The 24,868-nt window shown below is 39.1% G+C and overlaps 2 protein-coding genes across 2 annotated transcripts; one reads left to right on the top strand and one right to left on the bottom strand.

Annotated features, from left to right (window-relative positions):
* On the bottom strand, positions 1 to 1,138 carry LOC105497887 (late cornified envelope protein 3D-like). The gene is made up of 2 exons (XM_011769411.2): positions 1,091 to 1,138; positions 1 to 577 (listed from the first exon to the last, which is right to left on the bottom strand). The coding sequence occupies exon 2, from the start codon at positions 554 to 556 to the stop codon at positions 278 to 280; it is 279 nt and encodes a 92-aa protein (XP_011767713.1). The 5' UTR covers positions 557 to 577; positions 1,091 to 1,138; the 3' UTR covers positions 1 to 277.
* Positions 1,139 to 22,205: 21,067 nt separating this feature from the next.
* LOC105497890 (late cornified envelope 3C) lies at positions 22,206 to 23,048 on the top strand. Its single transcript, XM_011769413.2, has 2 exons — positions 22,206 to 22,253; positions 22,677 to 23,048. Exon 2 carries the CDS (start codon positions 22,694 to 22,696, stop codon positions 22,976 to 22,978), a length of 285 nt encoding a protein of 94 aa, XP_011767715.1. The 5' UTR covers positions 22,206 to 22,253; positions 22,677 to 22,693; the 3' UTR covers positions 22,979 to 23,048.
* Positions 23,049 to 24,868: the final 1,820 nt, after the last annotated feature.

Raw genomic sequence — 24,868 nt, 5'->3', positions numbered from 1 at the left:
TGGTAATGAGGACAAGAAGCTTTATTTTTTGACAAGGTCAGGCACAAACACTGCCAGTCCTTCACAGGTACAGGGGTAAGGGAACATGTGACATCCTGGACATCAGATAGGAAGTGCCTTCTGGGGAGAGCCCAGACCTTCCACAGGAAAACCCCCAGCTCAGCCTGTGAAAGCCAGAAGAGGGTATCTGGGAACTCGTGCATCAAGATGGGGTTTTCCTGGGCCCTTGGGATTCTTGTTTCCTCTAAAATTGCTTGTCTCAGCATCAGGATCCAGGTCAGCAGCAGCCTCCAGAACCGTGGCTGCAGCTGGAGCCCCCGCCTTGCTGACCACTGCCCCTGTCACAGGAGTTGGACCTCTGGCGCCGGCATCGGTGGTGGCGCCTGTGGTGGCTCAGGCAGCAGCCGCCCTCAGAGCTGGAACCGCAGCCCCGGGAGCTTGGGGCACAGCCAGAGGAAGCTGGAGGCAGACACTGTGCTGGGCTCTTTGGGGGGCACTTGGGTGAGGGGCACTTGGGTGGAGGTTGGCACTGCTGCTGGTTCTGCTGGCAGGACATCTTGTCAGGAGTTGAGTTGTCCTGGATGAAACAAAGCCACTTGTTAGTTTAAAATCTACAGTCCAATGTCTCTAAGACCAGCTGCCTCCTGAGGCACAAGCTGCAGGAGTGTGAGGGAAGCTGATGTGGAGTTGGTGGGACATGTCAGATGCCTCTCACTCTGTTCTCCACCTGGGACAGATTGCTGTGAGTCTAAGTGGGCATCCATGTTTCTGTTTCTCCAAAGAGCCTCTAGGAATCCACCCTTTTGAAAAAAGGCATTCTGGAGAATGGATATCATAGGAAACATGTGCCAGCCTGAGTAGAAACAGGATGGGAAGGAATCATAAGCTTCTGTGGCCTTTGCAGGTCATGGAATTGCTGTCAGCTCCTGCAGGGGCTCCCTCCTGGCCCCACTTCCCGCATTGGTACCCTCTCTGCCATCCCCTCTCTGGGCTTTTGTTTCAGACCTCTCCATTTCCCTCTCTTCTGCTATGATCTTAGTTTTCCGTTCCAGCATCCCAAGTTGAGTCCCATCCCCTGCCGGACACTCACCAGGTGCAGAGGAGGCAGGCGAAGGCTGTTCCTGAGGAGACTGCGGATGAGGAGCCCAGGGCAGGAGTGCTTTTATCTTGTGCACGGTGTGTGATGCACAGCCTGGGCATGCTGCTGCTTTCACAACCAGGGGAGGTGACAGCCAGGCACACGCCCAAGACTAGATTTGTAGCTTGGGTACTTCCATAATATCCAACCAATGACACTGAATCTGGAAGCAGGATCGCTGTCCACATACCTCTCACCTGGGAGCCTACCACTGCTTCCTTTCTTCCTCCCTTCTTCCTTCTTTCAACTCACGTGCTGTGGAGCAGAGTCTGTCCCTTACAATTTCCTGGGAATTAGTATGACATAATTCTTTCTTGAGTCATGACTGGAGAAATAATAGTTATTTCAACAAATGGAGCTGAAACATTTGGGCATCCATATGTAAAAGAAATCATACCTAATGCTAGATATAAAAATTATTAGATTGTAATTTAAAAAATTAAAAATTAAACTATGAAACTTCTACAATAAAACAAAAAAATCTTTGTGACTTTGGGTTATGCAAAATATTTTAGATATACCAAAAAGGTACAATTCAAAAAGAAATATAAGACTTCATCAAAATAAAAAACTTCTGCTTTTCAAAAGGCACTGCTAGGCAAATGCAAAGAAAATTCACAAATTCACAGACTTGGAGACAATATCGTAAAACACATATCTTACTAAGGACTTGGGTCAATAATTTTTTTTTTTTGAGACAGTCTTGCTCTGTTGCCCAGGCTGGAGTGCAGTGGCGTGATCTCGGCTCAGCGGAAACTCCGCCTCCTGGGTTCACACCATTCTCCTGCCTCAACCTCCCAAGTAGCTGGGTCTACAGGCGCCTGCCACCACGCCCGGCTAATTTTTTTGTATTTTTAGTAGAGACAGATTTCACCATGTTAGCCAGGATGGTCTCAATCTCCTGACCTGTGATCTACCCCCTCGGCCTCCCAAAGTGCTGGGATTACAGGCATGAGCCACTGCGCCAGGCCAATATTTTTTAAATTCTCAAAAATAAGTAATAAAACAGAAAATATGGGCAAAATATTTGAAGAGACATTTTAGCAAAGAAGATACATGGGTGGCAGGTAAGCACATGAAAAGATACTCAACCTAATCAGTCATTAGAGAAACGCAATTTAAAAGCAAAGTGAGATACCACTCTATACACATCGGAATGGCTAAAATGAAATAAGTGACAATATCAAGTAATATGAGGGATGTAGAACAACAAGAAGCCCAAGTCATTGCTGGTAGAAATGCAAAATTACATTAGTTGGCAGTCTATCAAAACAATTAAACATACAACTTACAATTTGCCCCAGAAATCCTATTCTTAGATATTTAGCCAAGAGAAATAAACTTGTATGTTCACAGAAAAACCTGTAGGCCAATATTTATAGTGGCTTTATTCATAACTGCCCTGAACTTGAAGAACCCCACATGCTCTTCAACTGATGAATAGAGTTTTAAAAATAGTATATCTGTGTAATGGAAGGATACTTAGCAATAAAAAAAGGAATCAACTACTGATACGTAAAACAACAGGGATGAATCTCAAGTGCAAAAGAAGTCAGACTTTACATACTACATATTATATGATTTTAATTATAGGGCATTCTGGAAAAGGCAAAATTATAAGAACTGAAAAGAGGTCAGTGGTTGCCAAGGATTGGTATGAGGGAGGGGTAGATTTAATAAGCACATGAGGGAATATTTTGGGATGATAGAACTATTGTATATCTTAGTTGTAGTGGGGTCTACCTGACTATGTTAGTCAAAGCTCATAGAATTGGATAATTAAATGGATGATTTTTTGGTACTCAATATCTCAAGAAATGAAACTTAGAAAAAACAAAATAACAATTTTTAGAAATAAAAATAATGAAATATAAAAAAAGAGAAGCAAAGAATGATGAATACAAGATTTAGAATCATGGTTATATTAGATGGGACAGGCAGGGACATGGGTGAAGGCTGAATTACACAGGTGCATATAACTTTCTATCAAAGTTATCATTTTCCCTTGGATGGTGAATTTTTGTGTGTTTGTTATTTAAATAATAAACAAGCAGGTAGGTACATTAATTAAGAAGGCCAAGCACGGATGAATTGTGAGCATATAATATGAACAGAGATATTTGTTAATCCAATTTTGTGTTTCTGGAACCCAATAGTAAGAAAATTAAATGACATAAACTCCACGACGACTTGGACAACTTCCCAAGTTGCCTTTTTTGGCTTGTTCATCTCATCTGCCCCAAGAATGACTCAGCTGCTTTTCATAGCATCAGTCATATATTGCAAAGGAGAAGGGTTGATCCTTGGTTGGTTGGTTGTCCACTCATTTATTACTAATATGCCTTCTCAGAAGACTCACCCTGGAACTAGACCTCAGATAAAGCACCCCTTGGCCCAGAGTTAACATGCTTGTTATTAGGTCATAACTTCCTCATTTTGAGCCAGTCAGGTAAATTTCTTCTTCATTATCCCAGGTCCTCAGGATGTCAGGGATACTAAGAAGTTCTCACAGTGCAGAACATTTGGAACTGCTCCATGCTCTGAGAGAAGTAACTGGACTGTGGACAGTATTCTGAGAAGAACAAATGGTTGGAGATTTCATAAGAGATGTGTGAGAATAAAGAGTTCCATCCCAAGAAGAAAAAGAATGTCTCCAAATGAGGATATGGAGACAGAAACTCAGACAGGGACTCAGTGGTGGGGCTAGGAAAAAGCCAGCTACAAGTCAGTTTTCAGTTCATGAGGAAACGGGGACCCTCCTGCTGACAAGTTCTGAAATGCTTTGAGTCACACAGACAGGGGGACATGTGTTATACTCAAAATGAAGTCTTACAGCAATTTAAAGTTGTACATCATTGGGATTAAATACAGACTCTGTACTTATTTCTGGACAATGACTGTATATTGAAAAGTAATTATTCACTTCTGAAGCTAGGTTTGAACTCCAAGACAAAGACAGTTCTCTCACCCACACTATAATGCCTACATTTAGCCTTTGGGCTCAGTCATCACAGATATAAATACCGTATTTGTGTAGTGTCTATCTTCTCTGCTAGGTTGTAAGATCCCTGAAGAAAGTAATTGTGCCCCTTATTCACTGCTGAAACCCAAGCTGAGCAAGCCACTTACTGGCCTTAGCAGATATTCAGCTTGTGTTTCTCAAATAAAGGATGGTGAGAGTCAATTTCAGCATGTAAGATTGGTGATGGCATGTTGGAAGTAGAGAGGCTCAGGTCAAAGTTTGGGCTTGAGGAGAAAAGTTATGGAGTGATGTCTCCAGTGAGGGTTGCAGATCAGGGGTCAAGGTAGACCCAACAGGGTGTTTGGGATTCTCTGGGTGCACCCTCTCACTCCTCTCACTCAAGCTGCCCCATCCCTGTTCTCTAGGCTTTAGGTCTGACACCACCGGCATTTTTTCCAGTATTTTTTTCCCACTCTCTTGGTTCCTTTTCAGCCTCACCATCTAGTTTGACATAAAAAAGCACATTGCTCCTGTTATGGGACAGTCAGTAGATGAGCTAATGGGCTGCTCTTAGTGCAGCAGTTAAGCTGAAAATGCAAACACAACCAGAAACCCAGAAGGGAATGGGGATCTGATTTTGAAGACCGAGAGGATTTTTGTATATGGGGTGAGACGAGGGTCCAGTTTCATTCTTCTGCATGTGAATATCTAGTTTTCCCCAAACCATTTATTTAAGAAACTATCCTTTCTCCATTGTGTGTTCTTGGCACCTTTGTCAAAGATCAGTTAACAGGAAATATGTGTGTGGGTTAATATATGGGCTCTCTATTCTGTTCCATTGATCTATGCATCTTTTTTTTTTTTCTATTTTGATTACTGGATATTTGTAGTACATTTTGAAATCAAGTGGTGTGATACGTCCAGCTTTGTTCTTTTGTCCTTAAGATTGCTTTGGCTATTCAGGGTATTTCATAGTTCCACATGAATTTTAGGATTTAAAAAAAAATTCTGTTTTATTTTTCAAGATGGTGTATTAGAGGCTTTAGCATACCTCATCCACTTGGAAATAGCAAAATAATGCATAAAGGTTGAAATTATGAGCTTTAATTCAAGAATGAAAATGTGAATTCACTGGAATAGCAAAAGACACCACAGATCCTAAGCAGGAGAAAGCGGGCAAACAACCCTTGTTATAGAGTCCATCTGAAAAGTGAGGGAAGCCCCAGTTTGTGAGAGGGGCGCAGAGTTGCTCTCTGTGACTTAGTTTTCTAATGGGGATCCATGCAACGCAGGCCAAAGGAGAGCACCGTGTTTCTCCCAAGCCCTGGAGCTGACTTGAGAAGAAGTTTGGTGACACTGAGAGGGAAAGACACTGGGAAAAGCTGCAGAGATTTTCCCAAACCCAGTACTGAAAGCAGGATGCCATTTTTAACCCAGGCGCATACAAAGTCAGCCATTCTCTGATGACTTGGCAGTATGGCTGTGCAGGCATTTTAGTCTTGGGCCAGAGACTGGAGCACTTACCCTGGAGTAGAGTAGGGGTCTCTATAGCCAGAATCTAATGGCAAGTGTGGAAAGTGCCCCACAGGTAGGTGCTGGAACTGTGTTCTCCCCTATGACAGCAGTAGGAGAACTACCGCAGCTGCTGTTTCTTCTGGGTGATAAGACTTGCAGCCAGGGCCACCTGGCGTGGAGACCTGGAATCTGTCTGTACGTGTCATTCATGGGTGCGCCAGCCTGCTCCCTGAGACTGTGCTGCAGCAGGGCAATTTCTGCTCCATGCTCCTACAGATCTTCAAACGTTCAAGACTCCAGTTGCCTGGATCAGCAGCCTGAGCTGCCCCATTCTTCCAGTGCAGATTGTGGTAAAGCAGGGTCCTCTGTGCTCTAGGTCTAGGCAGATATTCAGGCGTCTGGAGCACCCACTCTCCTGGATTAGGAGTTTAGGCTGCCCGCAACACTTCCATGCAGAGAACTTGGGGCCAGGGAGGTTTCCCAGCTCCAGGCCTAGGCACCCCTCTGGGAGCCTTTCTCCCTTGGTGCTGGTGCTTGTGCCTGCCACTGGAGGATCAGTTAGGTGGGCTGCCCAATCTGGCTCTGCCCATCTTGGTATGTCCCCAAGGACTGAACAGGGAGCTCAAACCACTGAGCACCCCACAGATCAGCCCATTGCCTGAGGCAATTCAGAGCTTCTGTCTGTAAACAGTATCAAATATATGACTGTTTGCATTGGCCACTGCTGGCTTTTACTCATAAGCACCATCTACTGGCCTGTAGGTCAAACTGACCAGCCCAAAATAAAACCGGCCAATAGAAGTGCATGGGGCATAGGGCTATAAAGTCAAAAGACCCTACCCAACATTTTCTACAGTCACACCTTCTAGGGAGGAAGGGGGAGGTAAAAGAAAAACAACAAATCAATAAAATTATAGGAAAATAAATGAAGAAAAAAATCTTATCCACATGAAAATATTTACATAAATTAGAAGTGCTAGCTAGCATCACCAGATGAGAAAGAACTAGCACAAGGACTCTGGTACCGTGAAAAATCCGAATGCTGTGACACCTCCAAAAGATCTTCAGCAATGGTCCCTAACCAAAATGAAATCTCAGAAATTACATATAACAAATTCAAAACATGGATTGCAAGAAAGCACAATGAAATCTAAGACAAGGTTGAAAATCAACATAAAGAAACCTCTAAAGCAATGCAGAAAATAAAAGAAGAGATAAAAAATCTTAAAGAAATCAAGCAGATATTCTGAATTTAAAAGCTCACTTAAAGAAATTCAAAGTATGATTGAAAGCTTTACCACTAGACCAAGCAGAAAAAAGAATTTCGGCCGGGCGCGGTGGCTCAAGCCTGTAATCCCAGCACTTTGGGAGGCCGAGACGGGCGGATCACGAGGTCAGGAGATCGAGACCATCCTGGCTAACACGGTGAAACCCCGTCTCTACTAAAAAATACAAAAAAGTAGCCGGGTGAGGTGGCGGGCGCCTGTAGTCCCAGCTACTCGGGAGGCTGAGGCAGGAGAATGGCGTAAACCTGGGAGGCGGAGCTTGCAGTGAGCTGAGATCCGGCCACTGCACCCCAGCCTGGGCGGCAGAGCAAGACTCCGTCTCAAAAAAAAAAAAAAAAAAAAAAAAAAGAATTTCACTGGTATGAATACCAATCTTTTGAACTAATCTAGTCAGACAAGAATAAAGAAAAAAGAATTTAAAAAATGAACAAAGTCTTTGAGAAATAGGATATTCTGTAAAGCAACCAAACCTACAAATTACTGGCATTTCCAAGAGAGACGGAGAAAGAGTAAACAACCTGGAAAATATATTTGAGGGACTAACTCAAGGAAATTCCCTTCATCTTGCTAAAGAGGTAGACATTAAGACACAAGAAATACAGAGAATGTGTGCAAGATACTGTACAAAACAAACATCACCAAGGCAGATAGTCACCAGACTGTCCAAAATTAATGCTAAAGAAAAAAAATCTTAAAGGCAGCTAGAGAAAAAGGTCAGATCACATACAAAGGGAAGTCCATCAGGCTAGCTGCAGACTTCTCAGCAGAAAACATACATACAAATCAGAAGACATTGGGGGCTCATTTTCAGCATCCTTAAAGAAAAGAAATTCCAACCAAGAATTTAATCCTCTATCAAACTAAGCTTCATAAACAAAGAAGAAACAAAATATTTTGCAGACTAATGATCACTAAGGGAATTTGTTACCACTAGACTAACCTTACAGGAAATCTTTAAGGGAGTTCTAAACATGGAAACAAAAGAACAATACCTGGTCCACAAAAACACACTTAAGTACATAGCTTGCAGACCCCATGAAGCAGCTACACAATAGAAACTACAAAGCAGCCAGCTAACAACTTCACAATCAAAACTTCACATATCAATATGTGGGCTTGAGTGTAAATGGTCTACATGCCCAATTTAAATGGCACAGAATGACAGGTAGGATGAAAAAGCAAGACTCATCCATCTGATGTCTTCAAGAGACCCATCTCAAATGTAATTACAATTATAGGCTCAAAGTAAGGGGTTGGAAAAGGATCTATCATGCAAATGGAAAACAAACAAAGTGGGAGTCAATATTTTTAGATAAAATAGACTTTAAATCAACAAAAACTAAAAAACAAAAACACCAAAGAAGGCAATTACATAAAAATAACACATTCAATTAAACAATAAGATTTGACTATCCTAAATATATATGCATTCAACATTGGGGCACTCCAGTTCATAAAATGAGCACTTCTATGTATATGTAAAGAACTTAGACAGCCACACAATAATAGTGAGGACTACAACACTCCGTTGGCACTGTTAGACAGATCTTCGAGGCAGAAAACTAACAAATTCTGGACTTAAATTGGACACTTGATGAATTGGGCTAAGAAACATCTACAAAGTACTTCACCCATCAATCACAGAATAAATTCTTCTCACCTGCACATGGAACATACTCTAAGATTAACCACATGCTCAAACATAAGGTGAGTCTCAATAAATTTTAAAAAATTGAAATCATACAATTTATACTTTTGAACCATAGAGGAATAAAAACAAAAGTCAATACTAAGGAGATATCTCAAAACCAAACAATTACATGGAAATTAAACAACTTGTTTCTGAATGAATTTGGGGAAAATAACAAAATTAATGCAGAAATAAAAAATTCTTTGAAATAAATGAAAACAAAGATGAAACATCCAAAAAGTTAACAACCTAACATCACACCTAGAGGAACTAGAGAAACAAGAACAAATTAATACCAAAGTTAGAAGAAAAGAAATAACTAAAATCAGAGTAAAACTGAATAAAATTGAGATCCAAAGCCATACAACTTCCCAAGACTAAATCAGGAAGAAACTGAAACCCTGACCAGACCAACATTGAGTTCCAAAATGGAATCAATAATGCAAAAAATCTACCAACCAAAAAAAGCCCTAGACCAGATGGATTCATAGCTGAATTCTACCGGAGGTACAAAGAATAGCTGGTACCCGTTCTACTATAACTATTCTAAAAAATTGAGGAGGAAGGAATCCTCCCTAACTCATTCTATGAGTCCAGCATCATTCTGATACTAAAAATCTGGGAAAGATACAATGAAAAAGGAAAATATAGGTCAATATCTCAGATGAACAGACACAAAAATCCTCAACAAAATACTAGCAAGCTGAATCCAGCAGCACATCAGAAAGTTAATTAACCACAGTTAAGTAGGTCTTATTCCTGGCATTTAGGTTTGGTTCAACATATGCAAATCAATGCGAGTGATTCACCTCATAAACAGAATTGAAAACAAAAACCTTATGATTGTCTCAATAGTGCAGAAAAATCTTTTGATAAAATCCCACATCCTGTCATAATAAAAAACCCTCCACAAACTAGGCAATGAAGGAACATACCTCAAAATAATAAGAGCCATCTATGATGAACTCAAAATCAACATTATACAGAATGTGTAAAATCTGGAAGCATTCCCCTTAAGAACAGGAACAAGACAAGTAGGCTCCTTCTCACCACTCCTGTTAAATCTAGTACTGGAAATTCTAGTCAATCAGGCAAGAGAAAGAAATAAAAGACATCCAAATAGGAAAATAATAAGTCAAATTATCTCTTTTCTCTGATTTTGTACCTAGAAAACCCTAAAGACTCGCCCTAAGTCTCCTAGAACTGATAAGCGACTTTAGTAAAGTTTCAGGATACAAAATCAACACACAAAAATAAGTAGCACTTCTACTCACCAATTATGTTCAAACTAAGAGTCAAATAAAGAATGCAATCCATTTACAATAGACACAGAAAAATACCTAGGTATACATCTAACCAAGATGGTGAAAGATCTCTATAAGGAAGACCAAAAATCACTACTGAAAGAAATCATAGATGACATAAAGAAATGGGAAAACATTCCAGGCTCTTGGATTGGAAGAATCAATGTCTTTACAATGACCATATCACCCGAAACAATCTACAGCTTCAACACTATTCCTATCAAACTACCAATATAATTTTTCACAGAATTTTAATAAAAACTACTCTAAATTCAATATGGAACCAAAAATGAGCCAAAATAGTCAAGGCAGTTCTAAACAAAAAGAACAAAGTTGGAAGCATCATATTACCCAACTTACACTATACTGTAAGGCCACTAACCAAAACAGCATGGTACTGGTACAAAAACAGACATATAGACCAAAGAAACAGACACATTACCCAGAAATAAAGTGATACCTCTATAGCCAGCTGATTTTTGACAAAGTTAACAAAAATAAGCAATAGGGAAAGTATTCCTTATTCAATAAATTATGTTGGGATAACTGGCTATTCATATGCAGAAGAATGAATCTGGACCCCTACCATTCATCATATAAAAAATTAACTCAAGGTGAATTAAAAATGTAAATGTAAGACCTCAAATTATAAAAATTCTGGAAGAAAACCAAAGAAATACAATTCTGAACATCAGCCTTGGCAAATAATTTATGATTAAGTCCTCAAAGGCAATTGCAACAACAACAAAAGTCAAGTGGGACCTAATTAAACTAAAGAGCTTCTGCACAGCAAAAGAAACCATCACAGAGTAAACATACAACCTACAGAATAGGAGAAAATATTCACAAACTGTGCATACAACACAGTTCTAATATCCAGAATCTGTAAGGAATTTAAACAATTCAACAGGCAAAACCCCCCCACAAATAGCCCCATTAAAAAGTGGGCAAAGGACAATACAGACACTTTTCAAAAGAAGACATATAAGCGGTCAACAAACATTTGAAAAACATTTGATATCACTAATCCTCAGAGAAATGCAAATCAAAACCACATGAGATGCCATCTCACACTAGTTAGAATGGCTTTATTAAAAAGTCAAAAGTAACAGATACTGGCAAGGTTGTGCAGAAAAGGAAATGCTTGTACACTGCTGGTGGGAATGTAAATTAGTTCAGCCACTGTGGACAGCAGTTTGGAGATTTCTCAAAGAACTTAAAACAGAAGTGCTATTTGACCTGGCAATCTCATTACTGGGTATATATCCAAAGGAAAATAAACTGTTCCACCAATAATAACAATAATAATAATAACCCATACATTCTTAAGTTAATCACAGCACAATTCACAATAGCAAAGACATGGAATCAGCCTAGATGTCCATCAACAGTGGATTGGAAAATTATAACGTGATACATATACACCATGAAATATTACACAGCCATAGAAAAGAATGAAATCACATCTTTTGCAGCAGTGTAGATCCAACTGGATGCCGTCATCCTAAGAAAATTAATGCAGGAACAGAAAACCAAATATTTCATGTTCTCACTTATAAGTGGGAGCTAAATACTGGATACACATAGACATAATGGTGGCAACAATAGACACTAGACAACTAGAAGGGAAGAGAGGAAAGGACGCAAGGAGTGGAAAACTACTATTGGGTACTATGCTCAGTACCTGAGTGAGGGGATCATTTGTACCCAAACCTCAACATTGTGTAACATACTAATGTAAAAAATCTGCTTGTATACACCTGAATCTAAAATAAAAGTTGAAACTGTAAAAACAACATCAAAAAATTCTGTCAAAATGTCATTGGAAGTTTGATAGACATTGCAGTAAATCTGTAGATTGCTTTGGGGAATACGGACAATTTATTCATTTATGTATTTTAATGTATATTGTTTTTAATTGACAAACCAGAATTGTATTACATTTATTGAGTACAATGTGTTGTTTTGACATTTTGTGTAGTGATATATTTGAAATTTGCTCTCTTTATTTTGAACTATACCATACATAATTATTGACTATAGTCATTCTCCTGTGGGAAAGATCCCCAAACATATCCCTGCTGTCTTGTTAAAAATTTTAACTTTTTGATTAACAACTCCCCAAGTCCCTTGGTGCCCTCTCCCTCTAGCCTCTGTTAACCACCATTATACTCTCTGCTTCTATGAATTCAACTATTTTTAGATTCCATATATAAGTGAGATCATGCATTGTCTCTCCATATCTGGCTTATTTCACTTAGTGTAATGTCCTTTAGGTTCATCCTTGTTGTCACAAATGACGGAATTTCCTTCTTTTAAAAGGCTGAGTAGTACTCTGTTGTGTATGTATGCTACATTTACTTTTTCCATTGATAGGCACAGGTTTATTCCATATCTTAAATACTGTAATTAATGCTATAATAAATATGGAAATGTATATATCCCTTTGATACAATGATTTCAATGCCTTGGATATATTTTCAGAAGTGAGATTGCTGAATCATATTTTAGTTCTATTTTTAGATTTTTCAGGAACATCCATGTCATTTTGCATAATGTTTATAATTTACATTCCCACCAACAGTATACAAGTGTTCCCTTTTCTCTGCATTCTCACCAACAGTTTTCTTTGCTTTTTTTTTTTTTAAATATATTAGCCATTCTAACAGGTGTGAGCTCTTATCTCACTATGGTTTTAATTTTCATTTTCTTGATGAGTAGTGATGCTGAGTCTTTATTTTTTCCTAAACCCATTGGTCATCTCTAGATCCTCGTTTGAGAAGTGTCTGTTAAAGTTCTTTCCCTATGTTTAATTTTTTTTTCTTGCTACTGAGTTGAGTTCATTATATATTTTGGATATTAACCATTTATCAGATATATGGTTTGCAAATTTTTTTTCCACTCTGTGGGTTGTCTGTTCACTTTGTTAATTGGTTGTTTGGCTGTGCAGGTTTTTAGTTTAACTAACAAAAGCAGTCCAATTTGTCTGTTTTTGCTTTTGTTGCCTGAGCTTCCAGGGTCATATTAAAAAAATTATTGCCCCAAGCAATGTCATGGAGCTTTCACCTTGTATTTTCTTCTAATAGCTTTAAAGTTTCAGGTATTATGTTTATGTCTTTAGTCCATTTTGAGTTTATTTTTGTGCATGCTGCTAAATAAGGATCTAATTTCACTTTTATGCATGATAACCAGTTTTCCCAGCACTAGTTATTGAAGAGACTGTCCTTTCCCCATTATGTGTTCTTGATACCTTTGTCAAAAGTCAATCAACTGTAAACGCTTAGATTTATTTCCTGGCTTTCTACTCAGTTTTTCCATTTGTCTATGTGTCTGTTTTTATGCAAGCACTGTGCTGTTTTTACTACTGTAGCTTTGTAGTAGATTTCAAAAATAGGTCATGTCATACCCCCAGCTTTGTTATTTTTGCTCAACATTGCTTTGACTATTTGGGGTCTTTTGTGCTTTCACGTGAATTTAAAGATTTTTTTTTCTATTTCTGTGAAAATGACAATGGAATTTTGATGGAAATTTTATTGCATCTACAGATCACTTTGAGTAACATGAACATTTTAACAATGCTAATTTTTTCAAACAATGAACATGGGATATTTTTACATGTTTTCTTCAATTTATTTGATCAGTGTTTAATAGTTTTTAGTGTACAAGTTTTTCACCTCCTTAAATTTACACCTGAGTATTTTATTTTCTTTTGTTGCTGATGTAAGTGGGATTGTTTCCTTAGTTTTCTGTTTGAGTAACTCATTATTAGTGTGTAGAACACTACTTATTTTCATATGCTGATTTTGTATCCTGCAACTTTACTGAATTTGTTTATCAGTTCTGACAAGTTTTTGGTGGACTCTTTAGAATTTTCTTTATATGAGGTTATATTGTCAGCAAATAGAGACACTTTCATTAATTCCTTTTGTCTTAGGATTCCTTTTATTTCTTTCTCTTTCCTAATTGCTCTGGTTAGGACTTCCAGAACTACGTTGTAAAGAAGTTGTGAGAGTGGGCCTTCTTCTTTTGTTCCTAATCTTAGAGAAAAAGCCTTCAACTTTTCATGATTAAGTACGATGTTTGCTACAGGTTTGTCAGATATGGCTTTTATTGTTTTGAGGTGTATTTCCTTTATACCTATTCTATTGAGAGTTTTTATCATGAAAGGATATTGAGTTTTGTTATATTCTTTTTCTGTATCTAATGAGTTGATTACATGGCTTTTATTCTTCATTTCATTAGTGGAATGAGTCATATATATTCATTTGTATATTTTGAACCATCCTTGCAGCCCAGGGTTAAATCCCACTTGATCAGGGCAGATGATTTGTTTAACATGTAGTTGCATTTGGTTTGCTAATAGTTTGGTAAGGATTTTTGCATTTAGGCTTTTCAAAGACATTGGCCTGCAATTTTCTTTTCTTGGAGTGTCCTTGTCTGGATTTGGTATCAGAGTAATGTTGTTTGATCAGAGTAATGAGTTTGAAAATACTCCTCTTCTTCAATATTTTGGAAGAGTTTCAGAAGGATTGGTATACAATCTTCTTTAAAAGTTTGGTAGAATTTATTTTTAAAGCCACCCAGTCCTGGGCTTTTCTTTGATAGGATAGAACAGGAATTAAAATAAATTAAATAATGTGTAAGCAAAAACTCAGTTGTATGTAAGAAAACCCAGTTCCCCCTGCAGAAGAGAAGAAGCTAGAGTCCTTTAAAATTAACTGCCTGTTTTTCTGTGACTAGTGAGCCTTATCTCTCCCTTTCCTAGGCATTGTAAAGACCCTGTTTCTCTAGCTGTGCAGCTGCAAGGTCACTAGACAGATAATGTCAAGTCATAAAACATGTTGCTCCTTGAAAATTAAGAAATGATGTAATGTGTGTCTTAATTGAATAACTGTCTTTGTTTCTCGCTTCCGTAATATGCTTCCCCCTGCACAGATCTCCCCCCACCCCACAAAATGCTTTAAAGGTAACTGAACTCTTTGTTCAGGGCTCAGTCCTTTGGGTGTTAATCCGACTGGGTCGATGCACCTAAATAATTAAATAATTCCTCCTCAACCCCTCAGTATCTCTGATTTCTTAATCATCCCGCTGCAAGGAGACTGTTACTGATTTAATCCCTTATTTATTGCCGGTTTAATCCCTTTTCTCACTATTGGTCTGTTAAGGTTTTCTATTTCTTCATGATTCAGCTTTGTTAGGTTGTATGTGTTTAGGAATTTATAAATTTCTTCTAGATATCCAATTATTTGGCATACAATTGTTCATAGTAGCTTCCTATAATCCTTTGTATTTCTGTGGCATCAGTTACAATGTGCCCACTTTCATTTCTGATTTTTATTTCTTTGAGCCTTCTTTTTTTTTTTTTTCCTGGTTAGTTTAGCTAAGGTTTGTCGATTTTGTTTATCTTTTTAAAAAACCAACTCTTCTTTTCTTTAATTTTTTTCTACTGTTTTCCTAGGCTCTATTTTATTTATTTCTGCTCTGATCTTTGTTATTCTTTTCCTTCTCTTAACTTTGGGCTTAGTTTGTTCTTTTTCTAGTTCCTTGAGGTGTAACATTACACTGTTTATTTGAAATCTTTTGTCTTTTTGATATAGACATTTATTGTTATTATTTTCCCTCTTAGCACTTCTTTTGCTGCATCCCACAAAATTTGTTTTGTTTTGTTTTCATTTTTGTTTATCTCAAGGTGATTTTTGGTTTTCTTTTTTATTTCTTCTGTGACCCATTGGTTGTTTAAGAGCATCTTGCTTGATTTTCACATATTTTTGAATTTTATAAGATTTCTCCTGTTACAGATTTCTAGTTTGATGTCATTGATTGATTGATTGGTATAGTGTTAATCTTCTGAGATTTGTTAAGAATTGTTTTGTGGTCTAACATAGAGTTTATTTTAGAGAATATTCTATGTGCTCCGGAGAAGAAAGTATATTCTGTTGCTGTTGGATTGTATGTTTTATATGTGTCTGTTAGATCTCTTTGGTCTGAGGTGTAATTCAAGTCTAGTGTTCCCTTATTGATCTTCTGCTTAGATGAGCTGTCTATTGTTGAAAGTAGAGTATTGAGATTTTCTGTTGTTATGGTATTGCAGTCTATCACTCCCTTCAGATAATTTAATAATCGCTTTGGTTATATGTGCTCTTATATTGGGTGCATATATATTTACGATTATATTCTTTTGATGGCTTGACGCTTTCTATTCTTGTAAAATGACCTTCTCTGTCGTTTTTATAGTTTTTGACTTAAAGAATATTTTATATGCTGTAAGTATAGCTACCATGCTCTTTTCATTTCCATTTTTATGAAGTATCTTTTCCCATCCTTTCACGTTCAGGCTATGTATGTCCTTAGTAGGAAAGTGAGTCTCTTGTAGGCAGCATATGGTTTGATCTTTAAAAACAAATCTATTGAGCCGCTCTGTCTTTTGATTAGATAACTTAATCCTTTTACATTCAAGATAATTTTTGATAGTTATAAACTTACTACTCTTATTTTCTTAATTGTTTTCTGGTTGTTTTGGAAATCTTTGGTTTCTTTCTTAATTTCTTGCTCTCTTCCTTTGTGGTTGATAGTTTTCTATGGTGGTTTCTTTGAATTTTCTTTTTATATTTTGTTCTACAGGATTTTGCTTTGTGGCTACCGTGGGGCTTATATAAAACATCCTAAATTTTAAACAAGCTATTTTAAGCTAATAGTGACTTTAATCACAAACGAAACTGCACATTAATTCCCTCCTTCCCCTTGTATACTTTTGATATTTACCTAGTTTTAAAATTTGTATCCCTTATTTATTGTAGCTACAGTTATTTTTAATAGTTCTGTCTTTTTAATCCTCATAGGACAGATAAAATTGTTTTATGCTTCACCCTTACAGTTTTAGAATATTCTGAATATGATTACATAGTCATATTACTTATACCATTGAGTGATTTACTTTTGTGTTTTATGTTATTAATTAGCAGCCTTTCGTTTTAGCTTAAAGAACTCCCTTTAGCAATTCCTAAGGAGCAGGCCTAGTGATAATGAACTCCCTTAGCTTTTGTTTGTCTGAGAAAGTTTTTTTCTGCCTGATTTCTGAAGAACAGACTTTACAGGTAATGTATCCTTGGTTAGCACTTTTTTCTTCAGAATTTTGAATATATCATTCTACTCTTTCATGGCCTGAAGAATTTCTGCCAGGAAAGCTGTTAATGGCTGTACTGGGACTGCTTTAAATGTGATATTTCTTATCTCTTGGTGCTTTTTTTTTTTTTGTCTTTAGTTTTTGATAGTTTTATTCTAGAATTTTTTGATAATTTTATTCTAGAATTCATCTTTGGGTTGGATTTACTTGGAGACTTTTGAGCTTCCTGTACTTGAATGCTGTCATCTTTCGTCAGACTTGGAAAATTTTTAGTCATTATTACCTTAAATGTGCTTTCTGGGCCTTTATCTCTCTCTTGTTCTTCAGAAACTCCTATTATGTGGAGGTTAATTCTCTTAGTAGTGTCCCATAATTTCTGTAGGTCTTTTCTATTCTTTTTTCTTTTTACTCCTCTAACTGGATAATTTCAAATATCCTATCTTCAAGTTATTCTTTCTTCCACGTGATCAAGTCTGCTGTTGAGGCTTTCTATTGAATTTTATAGCTCTGTTATTACATACTTTATCTCTAGGATTTCCATTTTTTATTGTTTCTATTTATTTGGCAATATTCTCATTTTGATTTATAAATTATCTTCCACATTTAATTTAGTTTTTTATCTGTATTTTCTTGTAGTCCCCTTTAAGTAATACAACTATGTATCATATTCAGAATATTCTAAAACTGTAAGGGTGAAGTATAAAAAAACTTTATCCCTCCTGTGATGATTAAAAAGACACAACTATTAAAAATAACTGTAGGTACACTAAATTATTAAGGAATACATTTTACAAAACTAGGTGAACTACTGTTTTTTTTTTTTTTTGGAGATGGAGTCTTGCTTTGTCACCCAGGCTGGAGTGCAGCGGCACAATCTCAGCTCACTGCAACCTCTGCCTCCTGGGCTCAAGTAATTCTCCTGTCTCAACCTCCCGAATAGCTGGGACTACAGGTGCATGCCACCACACGTGGCTAATATTTCATATTTTAGTAGAGACGGGGTTTCACTGTGTTTAAGATAATTATTCTGAATTCTTCATCAGTCATTTTATAAATTTTCACTTCTTCAGGGTCCCTTATTGGAGCTTTATTAATTTCTTTATGATAGTGATGTATTTTTTCAGATTTTTCATAATCCTTGTGTCCTTGCATTAGTGTCCAATCATTTGCGGAAATGGCCATCTCTTCTATCTTTGTTTGTGTTATTTGGCCATGGTATACCTTCACTATTTGATCAAACCTGGAATTCTGATTAAGCTAATTGGTTAAGACCTTGAATGGGAAGACCTTGCTGTCATGCTCTCTAACTGGGCTGAACTACTAACTGTGTTGGTTGAGTAGAATTTCTGACTGTGTTCCATGGTCTGGTGAGAGCACTAACTGGACTCTATAATGAGACAGAGCTGCTGGCTGAAATTGCCTCTGATTGAGCCGTATTGTTTTTTGTCTTCCTTGGATGGCCAGTACTACAGTTTTGAATCTGTAGTTGGGCAAGGCCATGTTCTAGGTGTCAAGGCTGAACAAGGACTCTGAGATTGCTACATATCCACGCAGGGTGACAGGACCAGAGGCTATGCTCCACAGATTTACATGGGCATGGATTCACCTCTAATCCTAGGATGACCTAAAGCAGAGCACCATGGCTTGATATATTAGCCACTTGGAAGCTGGGCCTGGATGGGACAGATGCTCCTTCTACAGTTAATTGCCACCATGCCCCTGTTTTCGGGCCTTGGGAAGCATTAAGGAGCATTGCTGAGATCAGCTGGGTAGGGGAGACCCTAACCCAGCAGCGCTAGAGGAATTAAAGACACACACACAGAAATATAGAGGTGTGAAGTGGGAAATCAGGGATCTCATGGCCTTCAGAGCTGAAAGCCTGGAACAGAGATTTACCCACGTATTTATTAACAGCAAACCATTCATTAGCACTGGTTTTATAGATATTAGATTAACTAAAAATATCCCTTATGGGAAATGAAGGGATGGGCCAAATTAAAGGAATAGGTTGGGCTAGTTAACTGCAGCAGGAGCATGTCCTTAAGGCACAGATCACTCATGCTATTGTTTGTGGCTTAATAATGCCTTTAAGCGGTTTTCCGCCATGGGCAGGCCAGGTGTTCCTTGCCCTCATTCCGGTAAACCCACAACCTTCCAGTGTGGGCGTTGGGGCCATTATGAACATGTTACGGTGCTGCAGAGATTTTGTTCATGGCCAGTGTTGGGGCCAGTTTATGGCCAGATTTTGGGGAGCTTGCTCCCAAGAGAGCACAATGGGTGGGGCTTGACTGGGTGAAAGCTTGGCAGCTGGGAATGAGTGGGGCCAGATATTCTCTTTGTGGGTAATTGCCATCCTACCCTTATCTCCTGGCCTGGGGAAGTTTCAAGGGGAGCGCTGGGGCTGAATGTGGAAGCTGAGCAGAGATTCAAGCCTGGGAGACTAATCAACTGCGCTTCTTGTTGAGCATTGCAAGCCTCTCTGGTAGTGTGCCTCTGCTGGCCAGAATGCAGAGCAACTGTCAAGACCCCTGAACTGGTCACTGTGAGTCTCACCCTGTTCTTAGTTTCTAAATAAACATTGCTAATGTTTCCTGTGAGATAAGACAAGAGAGTTTCTTCTGCAAAGGATCCCAGAATGGTGGGAAAGCTGAAAGTTCGTTCTCAACTCTCTCTTCCCTCTATAAAAGTCATGGGTTCTGGGAATCCTCTTTTTTTTTTTTTTTTTTTTTTTTTGAGACTGAGTCTCGCTCTGTCGCCCAGGTTGGAATATAGTGGCGCAATCTTGGTGCACTGCAAGCTCCACCTCCTGGGTTCATGCCATTCTCCTGCCTCAGCCTCCTGAGTAGCTGGGACTACAAGTGCCCACCACCACGCCCAGCTAATTTTTTTGTACTTTTAGTAGAGACGGGGTTTCACCGTGTTAGCCAGGATGGTCTTGATCTCCTGACCATGTGATCTGCCCATCTCGGTCTCCCAAAGTGCTGGGATTACAGGCGTGAGCCACCGCGCCCATCCCTGGGAATCCTCTTATGTGTGATGCTGTGCTGGCTTGGGGGAGGGACAGTGTGGTCAAAGTAAAACCTCCTCTTGCCCTATGTGTGTGATTTTTCTCAATACTGTGGTCCAAGGGGATGTCTGTGCCTCATTTCAAGTTCTGAGATATTCACAAGGGTATTCTTGTCTGCTGTTGGTTGCTAGTTGGATTTCTTTGGTGAGACTCTTGGAGTCAGAGAATTCCTATTCTGTTATATTTCTAACATCTCCCCTAGTATGAACATTTTAGCAATATTCACTTTTCCAGTCTGTGAACATGGAATATCTTTCTACTTGTGTCTTCATTTTTTTCCTCAATGTTTTATAGTTTTTAGTATACAGATCTTTCAACTCTTTGGTTAAATTTCTTCCTAAGTATTTTTTGGATGATATTATAAACGGGATTTTTAACTTCTTTTTTGGATAGTTTTTATGGTATATATAAGTGCTACTGATTTCTGTATGTTAATTTTGTATTAAAGTCTTAAACATAAGACTTGAAATTTTAAAACTACTGGAGTAAAACACAGGGGAAAACTTCTTGACATTAGACCTGGGCAAATATTATTTTTGAATTTTGACCCCAAAAGCATAGGCAACAAAATAAAAAAATAGACAAATGTGGTTGCATCAAAGTAAAAAGCTTCTGCAAAATAAAGGAAACGATCAATGGAGTGAAGAGACAACCTGCAGTATGTGATAAAATATATGTGAACTGCACATCTGATAAGGAGTTAATATCCAAAATGTTTTAGAACCTCAAACAACTCAATAGCAAGAAAACACATAAACCAATTAAAAAATGGGCACGGGGGTTTCCCAAAAGAAGCCATACAAATGGCCTACAGTGTATATAAAAAAGTGCTCAATATCACTACTAACCAGGGAAATGAAAGTTAAAAACACAGTATCGCCTCACACCTGCTAGAATGGATATTATCAAAAGACAAGAAATAACAAGTATTGGCAAAGACTTGGAGAAAAGGGAACCTTTTTACAGTATTAGTGGGAATATAAAGTAGTATGGCCATTGTGGAAAGCATTATGAAGTTTCCTTAAAAAATTAAAAATGAAACTACCATGTGATTCAACAATCCCACTACTGGGTATATACCTAAAGGAAATGAAATCAGTATTTTCAAGAAATATCTGCACTCCCGTATTTATTGCAGCATTGTTTACTACAGCCAAGATAAGGAATCAACCTAAGTGTCCTTTAGTGGGTAAATGGATAAAAAAACATGATATATAAGCATAATGAAATACAATTCAGCCTTATATAAAAAGGGAAGTTTCTAATTTGTGACAACCTGGATAAACCTGAAAGATATTATGCTAAGTAAAATAAGCCAGATATAGAAAGACAAATATTCCATGATCTCACTTATATGTAGAATCTTAAAAAGTGAAGTGCATAGAAGTAGAAATTATCATTATCGGGGGTTGGGTTGGGGAGTGGGGAAGAACTGGGGAGATGTTGGTCAAAGGATACAAAATTTCAATGAGGCAGGAGTAATAAGTTCAGATTTATTGTACAGCATGATGACTATAACAATGTATTATATTCTTGAAAATTTCTAAAAGAGTAGACTTTGTTCTTACAACAAAAAATGGTGTGTCCAGCTGTCATTCCCGGAGAACACCTGAACACCGTCACCCTTTGGGACCATCAGTGCAATGGAGGACTGACTTACAAACGCTGTAGTCTTAGGCTTGAAGTCTTTTTAAACACTTCCGTGATAGTGCTTATTTCATCAGATCAAATATATTTACTTTTCTGAGTGATAGTCCATTTAGACTGCAAGGTATTCAATGGAAGAAATACGTCCAATACATCTCCATACTACTACTGTTGAAATAAGTGAAACAAACAGAGCCTGTGAATGAACAAGCAGAGGTGGGCAGGAGGTTCAGGGTGGACCAGAGTGGGAAGTACTCACGAGGACATCCTGCTTCCATCTTATTAAATCTTTAGGCATGTGCCCAGGAAGACACATGGGGTCATCTTATTACACCTTCAGGCACATGCTGAGGAAGCAGACAACTGGGAAGTATCTGGTGCTGTCACCTCCCTGGTTGTGAAAGCAGCAGCATACTCAGGTTGTGCATCATGTACACTGCATGGGATAAAAGGGCTCCTACCCTAGGCTTCTCATCCACAGCATCCTTAGGAACAGCCTTCTCCTACCTCCTCTGCATCTGGTGAGTGGCCAGCAAGGGGACAGACCCTCAACTGGGAGTGTTTGGGAAAGAGAGGCCTAGAACTGAAATGGAACCATCAGAAAGAGGCCCACAGTGGGCAGCAGTGGGGGAGGTGATAGTGAATAAGGAGCCTCAAAGGTACATATCAGGAACTCATGAGCTGCAAAAGCCATAGGACCTTAGGATTCCTTCACATTCTTGTTTGGAGCATGTTGTCAGGAATGCACATAGATCCATTTTACATTCTTGAGGATGCTTTATCCAAATGCATGTGTAGGGTTCCCTCTACTACGTTTCCATTTCTCTCGCACAGATCTTGGCTTGGAAAGTGGCTTCATCAAGGGTGTCAGTGTGTGACAAACCCCAGAATAAGGAGATGGTCTGAAGGTTCTGTGCTTAAATGTTTCTATTATTTTGTTCAAGGTAAAATTCCTGCAAAGATGTCCTGCCAGCAGAACCAGCAGCAGTGCCAGTCCCCGCCCAAGTGCCCCTCACCCAAGTGCCCCCCAAAGAGCCCAGCACAGTGTCTGCCTCCAGCCTCTTCTGGCTGTGCTTTAAACTCCAGGGGCTGTGGCCCCAGCTCTGAAGGTGGCTGCTGCCTGAGCCACCACAGACACCGCAGGTCCCATCGATGCCGGCGCCAGAGATCCAACTCCTGTGACAGAGGCAGTGTTCAGAAAGGTGGGGGCTCCTGCTGTGGCCATGGCTCTGGGGGCTGCTGCTGACCTGCATCCTGATGATGAGATGAGTGATCTTTGGAGGAAACAAGAATCCCAAGGGCCCAGGAAAAGCCCCATCTTGATGCATGCTTTTCCAGATACCTTGTTCTGGCTTTCACAAGCTGAGCTGGGGGTGTTCCTGTTGAGTATCCAAGCTGTCCGCAGAAGGTGCTTCCTGTCTGATGTCCAGGAGCTCACAGTTCCCTCATCCCTGCCCCTGCCAAGGATTGGCAGTTCCCTGTGCCTAACGCTGCCAAAAAATAAAGCTTCTTGTTTTCATTACCACTGGTGTCTCACTTGTTAGGAAATTATCCAGGATTTATCCATCCAGGCCAGGTTCTCCTGTCACCTGATCTCCAAGGACCTTAGAAATCCAGAGATTTAAGTGTGTTACCCTCGGTAGAAGTGACCCCAGAGAGCTGACCTCATGCTCTGGGCAAGTAGCTGGACTGTGGTCTCTCAGCCAACCCTCTGCCATCACAGGACGGCTGCACAGCCTCAGACCTGTGTAGTTTTTGCTCTGATGACAGCAGAGCCAGGAATTGGGAGCCCCTCATGGAAGGGAGGAAAGGTTGATGGGCACCATCACCAGGATAAGTATAGAGCCTCCCAAGCCAGGGTTGGGGCTGTGGAGAAAGCCATGTGTGGACATCTGCTGCATTCCATAGGAACAGAAAGGGGCCCCCACTACAGTTCTGGGGTGTACTGAAACCTCAGAACTTACTTCTCTGTTTTTGTATCCCAATGACTACAGATTTTATTCCTAAGAAGCAAAAGTGGCCACTCAGCTATATTCAGCCCCACAATCTGGCTACCATGAGAAAGTGCTTCGTCCATCTCTTGTAAATGTCTCTTTGCAGGACAGAGGCCATTGAAGGAACCCTTAGCATTATAAGTAAAGTGGCCACTCAAAAGTAGATCAAGGGATAATTCTTGAAAATACTTCCAAGACAGAGACAGGGGTCATGTGCTGGAGGCAGAAAAAGGCTGCTGAGAATATCAATACCTAAATCTACCCTCTCCCCACTCCACATTTGGAGCCACCCTCTTTCCTATGGTCCAGTGCCTTTATGCTCCCACAGGCATCACTATTTCAGTTCACTAGAGTGGACTGTCAGGCAGAATGAGAAGACAAAAATTATAACCCCGATAGTGAACACAATTTAATTTTCATTGACAATTATAATTTAATTTAAATACGGATAAAGTTTGGTTACAGCCTGACTGATTTACCTTGAAAGATATCTAGCAAAAGGTATTTATTTTAATATTAGATATTAATTGAATGAGAAATGTATCTCAAATTAAAATGAAATTCACAGGGAAAATAGCATTCAGTTTGCATCAATTCTCCGTACCCAAAATATAGACATGATCAGGTCAGTTCCATTACATGAGATGTACCCACACTATCATCAACCTCAAAAGCAGCAACACATACCAAAGTCATCTTCATCAAGCCCATTCATTGTCATGCATACTTGCAGAACTTCATTTCGAGTCCAAGCAGATGAACGACTCCTCCCTCGATGTTTTCATGGTCTTCAAATAAAGAGCACACATTCTCTGGATTTTGATGGAAGGTCATGCCTTTTGTAATGTGCTTATTATGACTCTTGGCATTCCAATTGTTGTACTTTCCTTCTCCATATTTGCCCCTCAATCGGGTATTCATTTGGTTCTCCTCCTTTCCTGCCCAGGGCCCTATGTTACTTCCTGGGTACCAGTGAGTCTCTTTCAAGAGTCCTCATCTCCGCTGACTTTACGCTTCCATCTGTTTTACACACAGCCCATTCTGAATGTCCAGCATCCTTAGCTCAGTCACCACCCCAACAGCAAGTGCTGATCACATCTGGTGCTTGATTTTGCTAAGGGAACATTACAAAGAAAAAAGTA

This window comes from Macaca nemestrina, chromosome 1 (genome assembly GCF_043159975.1).
Source record: "Macaca nemestrina isolate mMacNem1 chromosome 1, mMacNem.hap1, whole genome shotgun sequence".
NCBI classification, from domain to species: domain Eukaryota; kingdom Metazoa; phylum Chordata; class Mammalia; order Primates; family Cercopithecidae; genus Macaca; species Macaca nemestrina.
The sequence above is the reverse complement of the archived record's forward strand: the minus strand, read 5'-3'. Positions and strand labels throughout refer to the sequence as shown.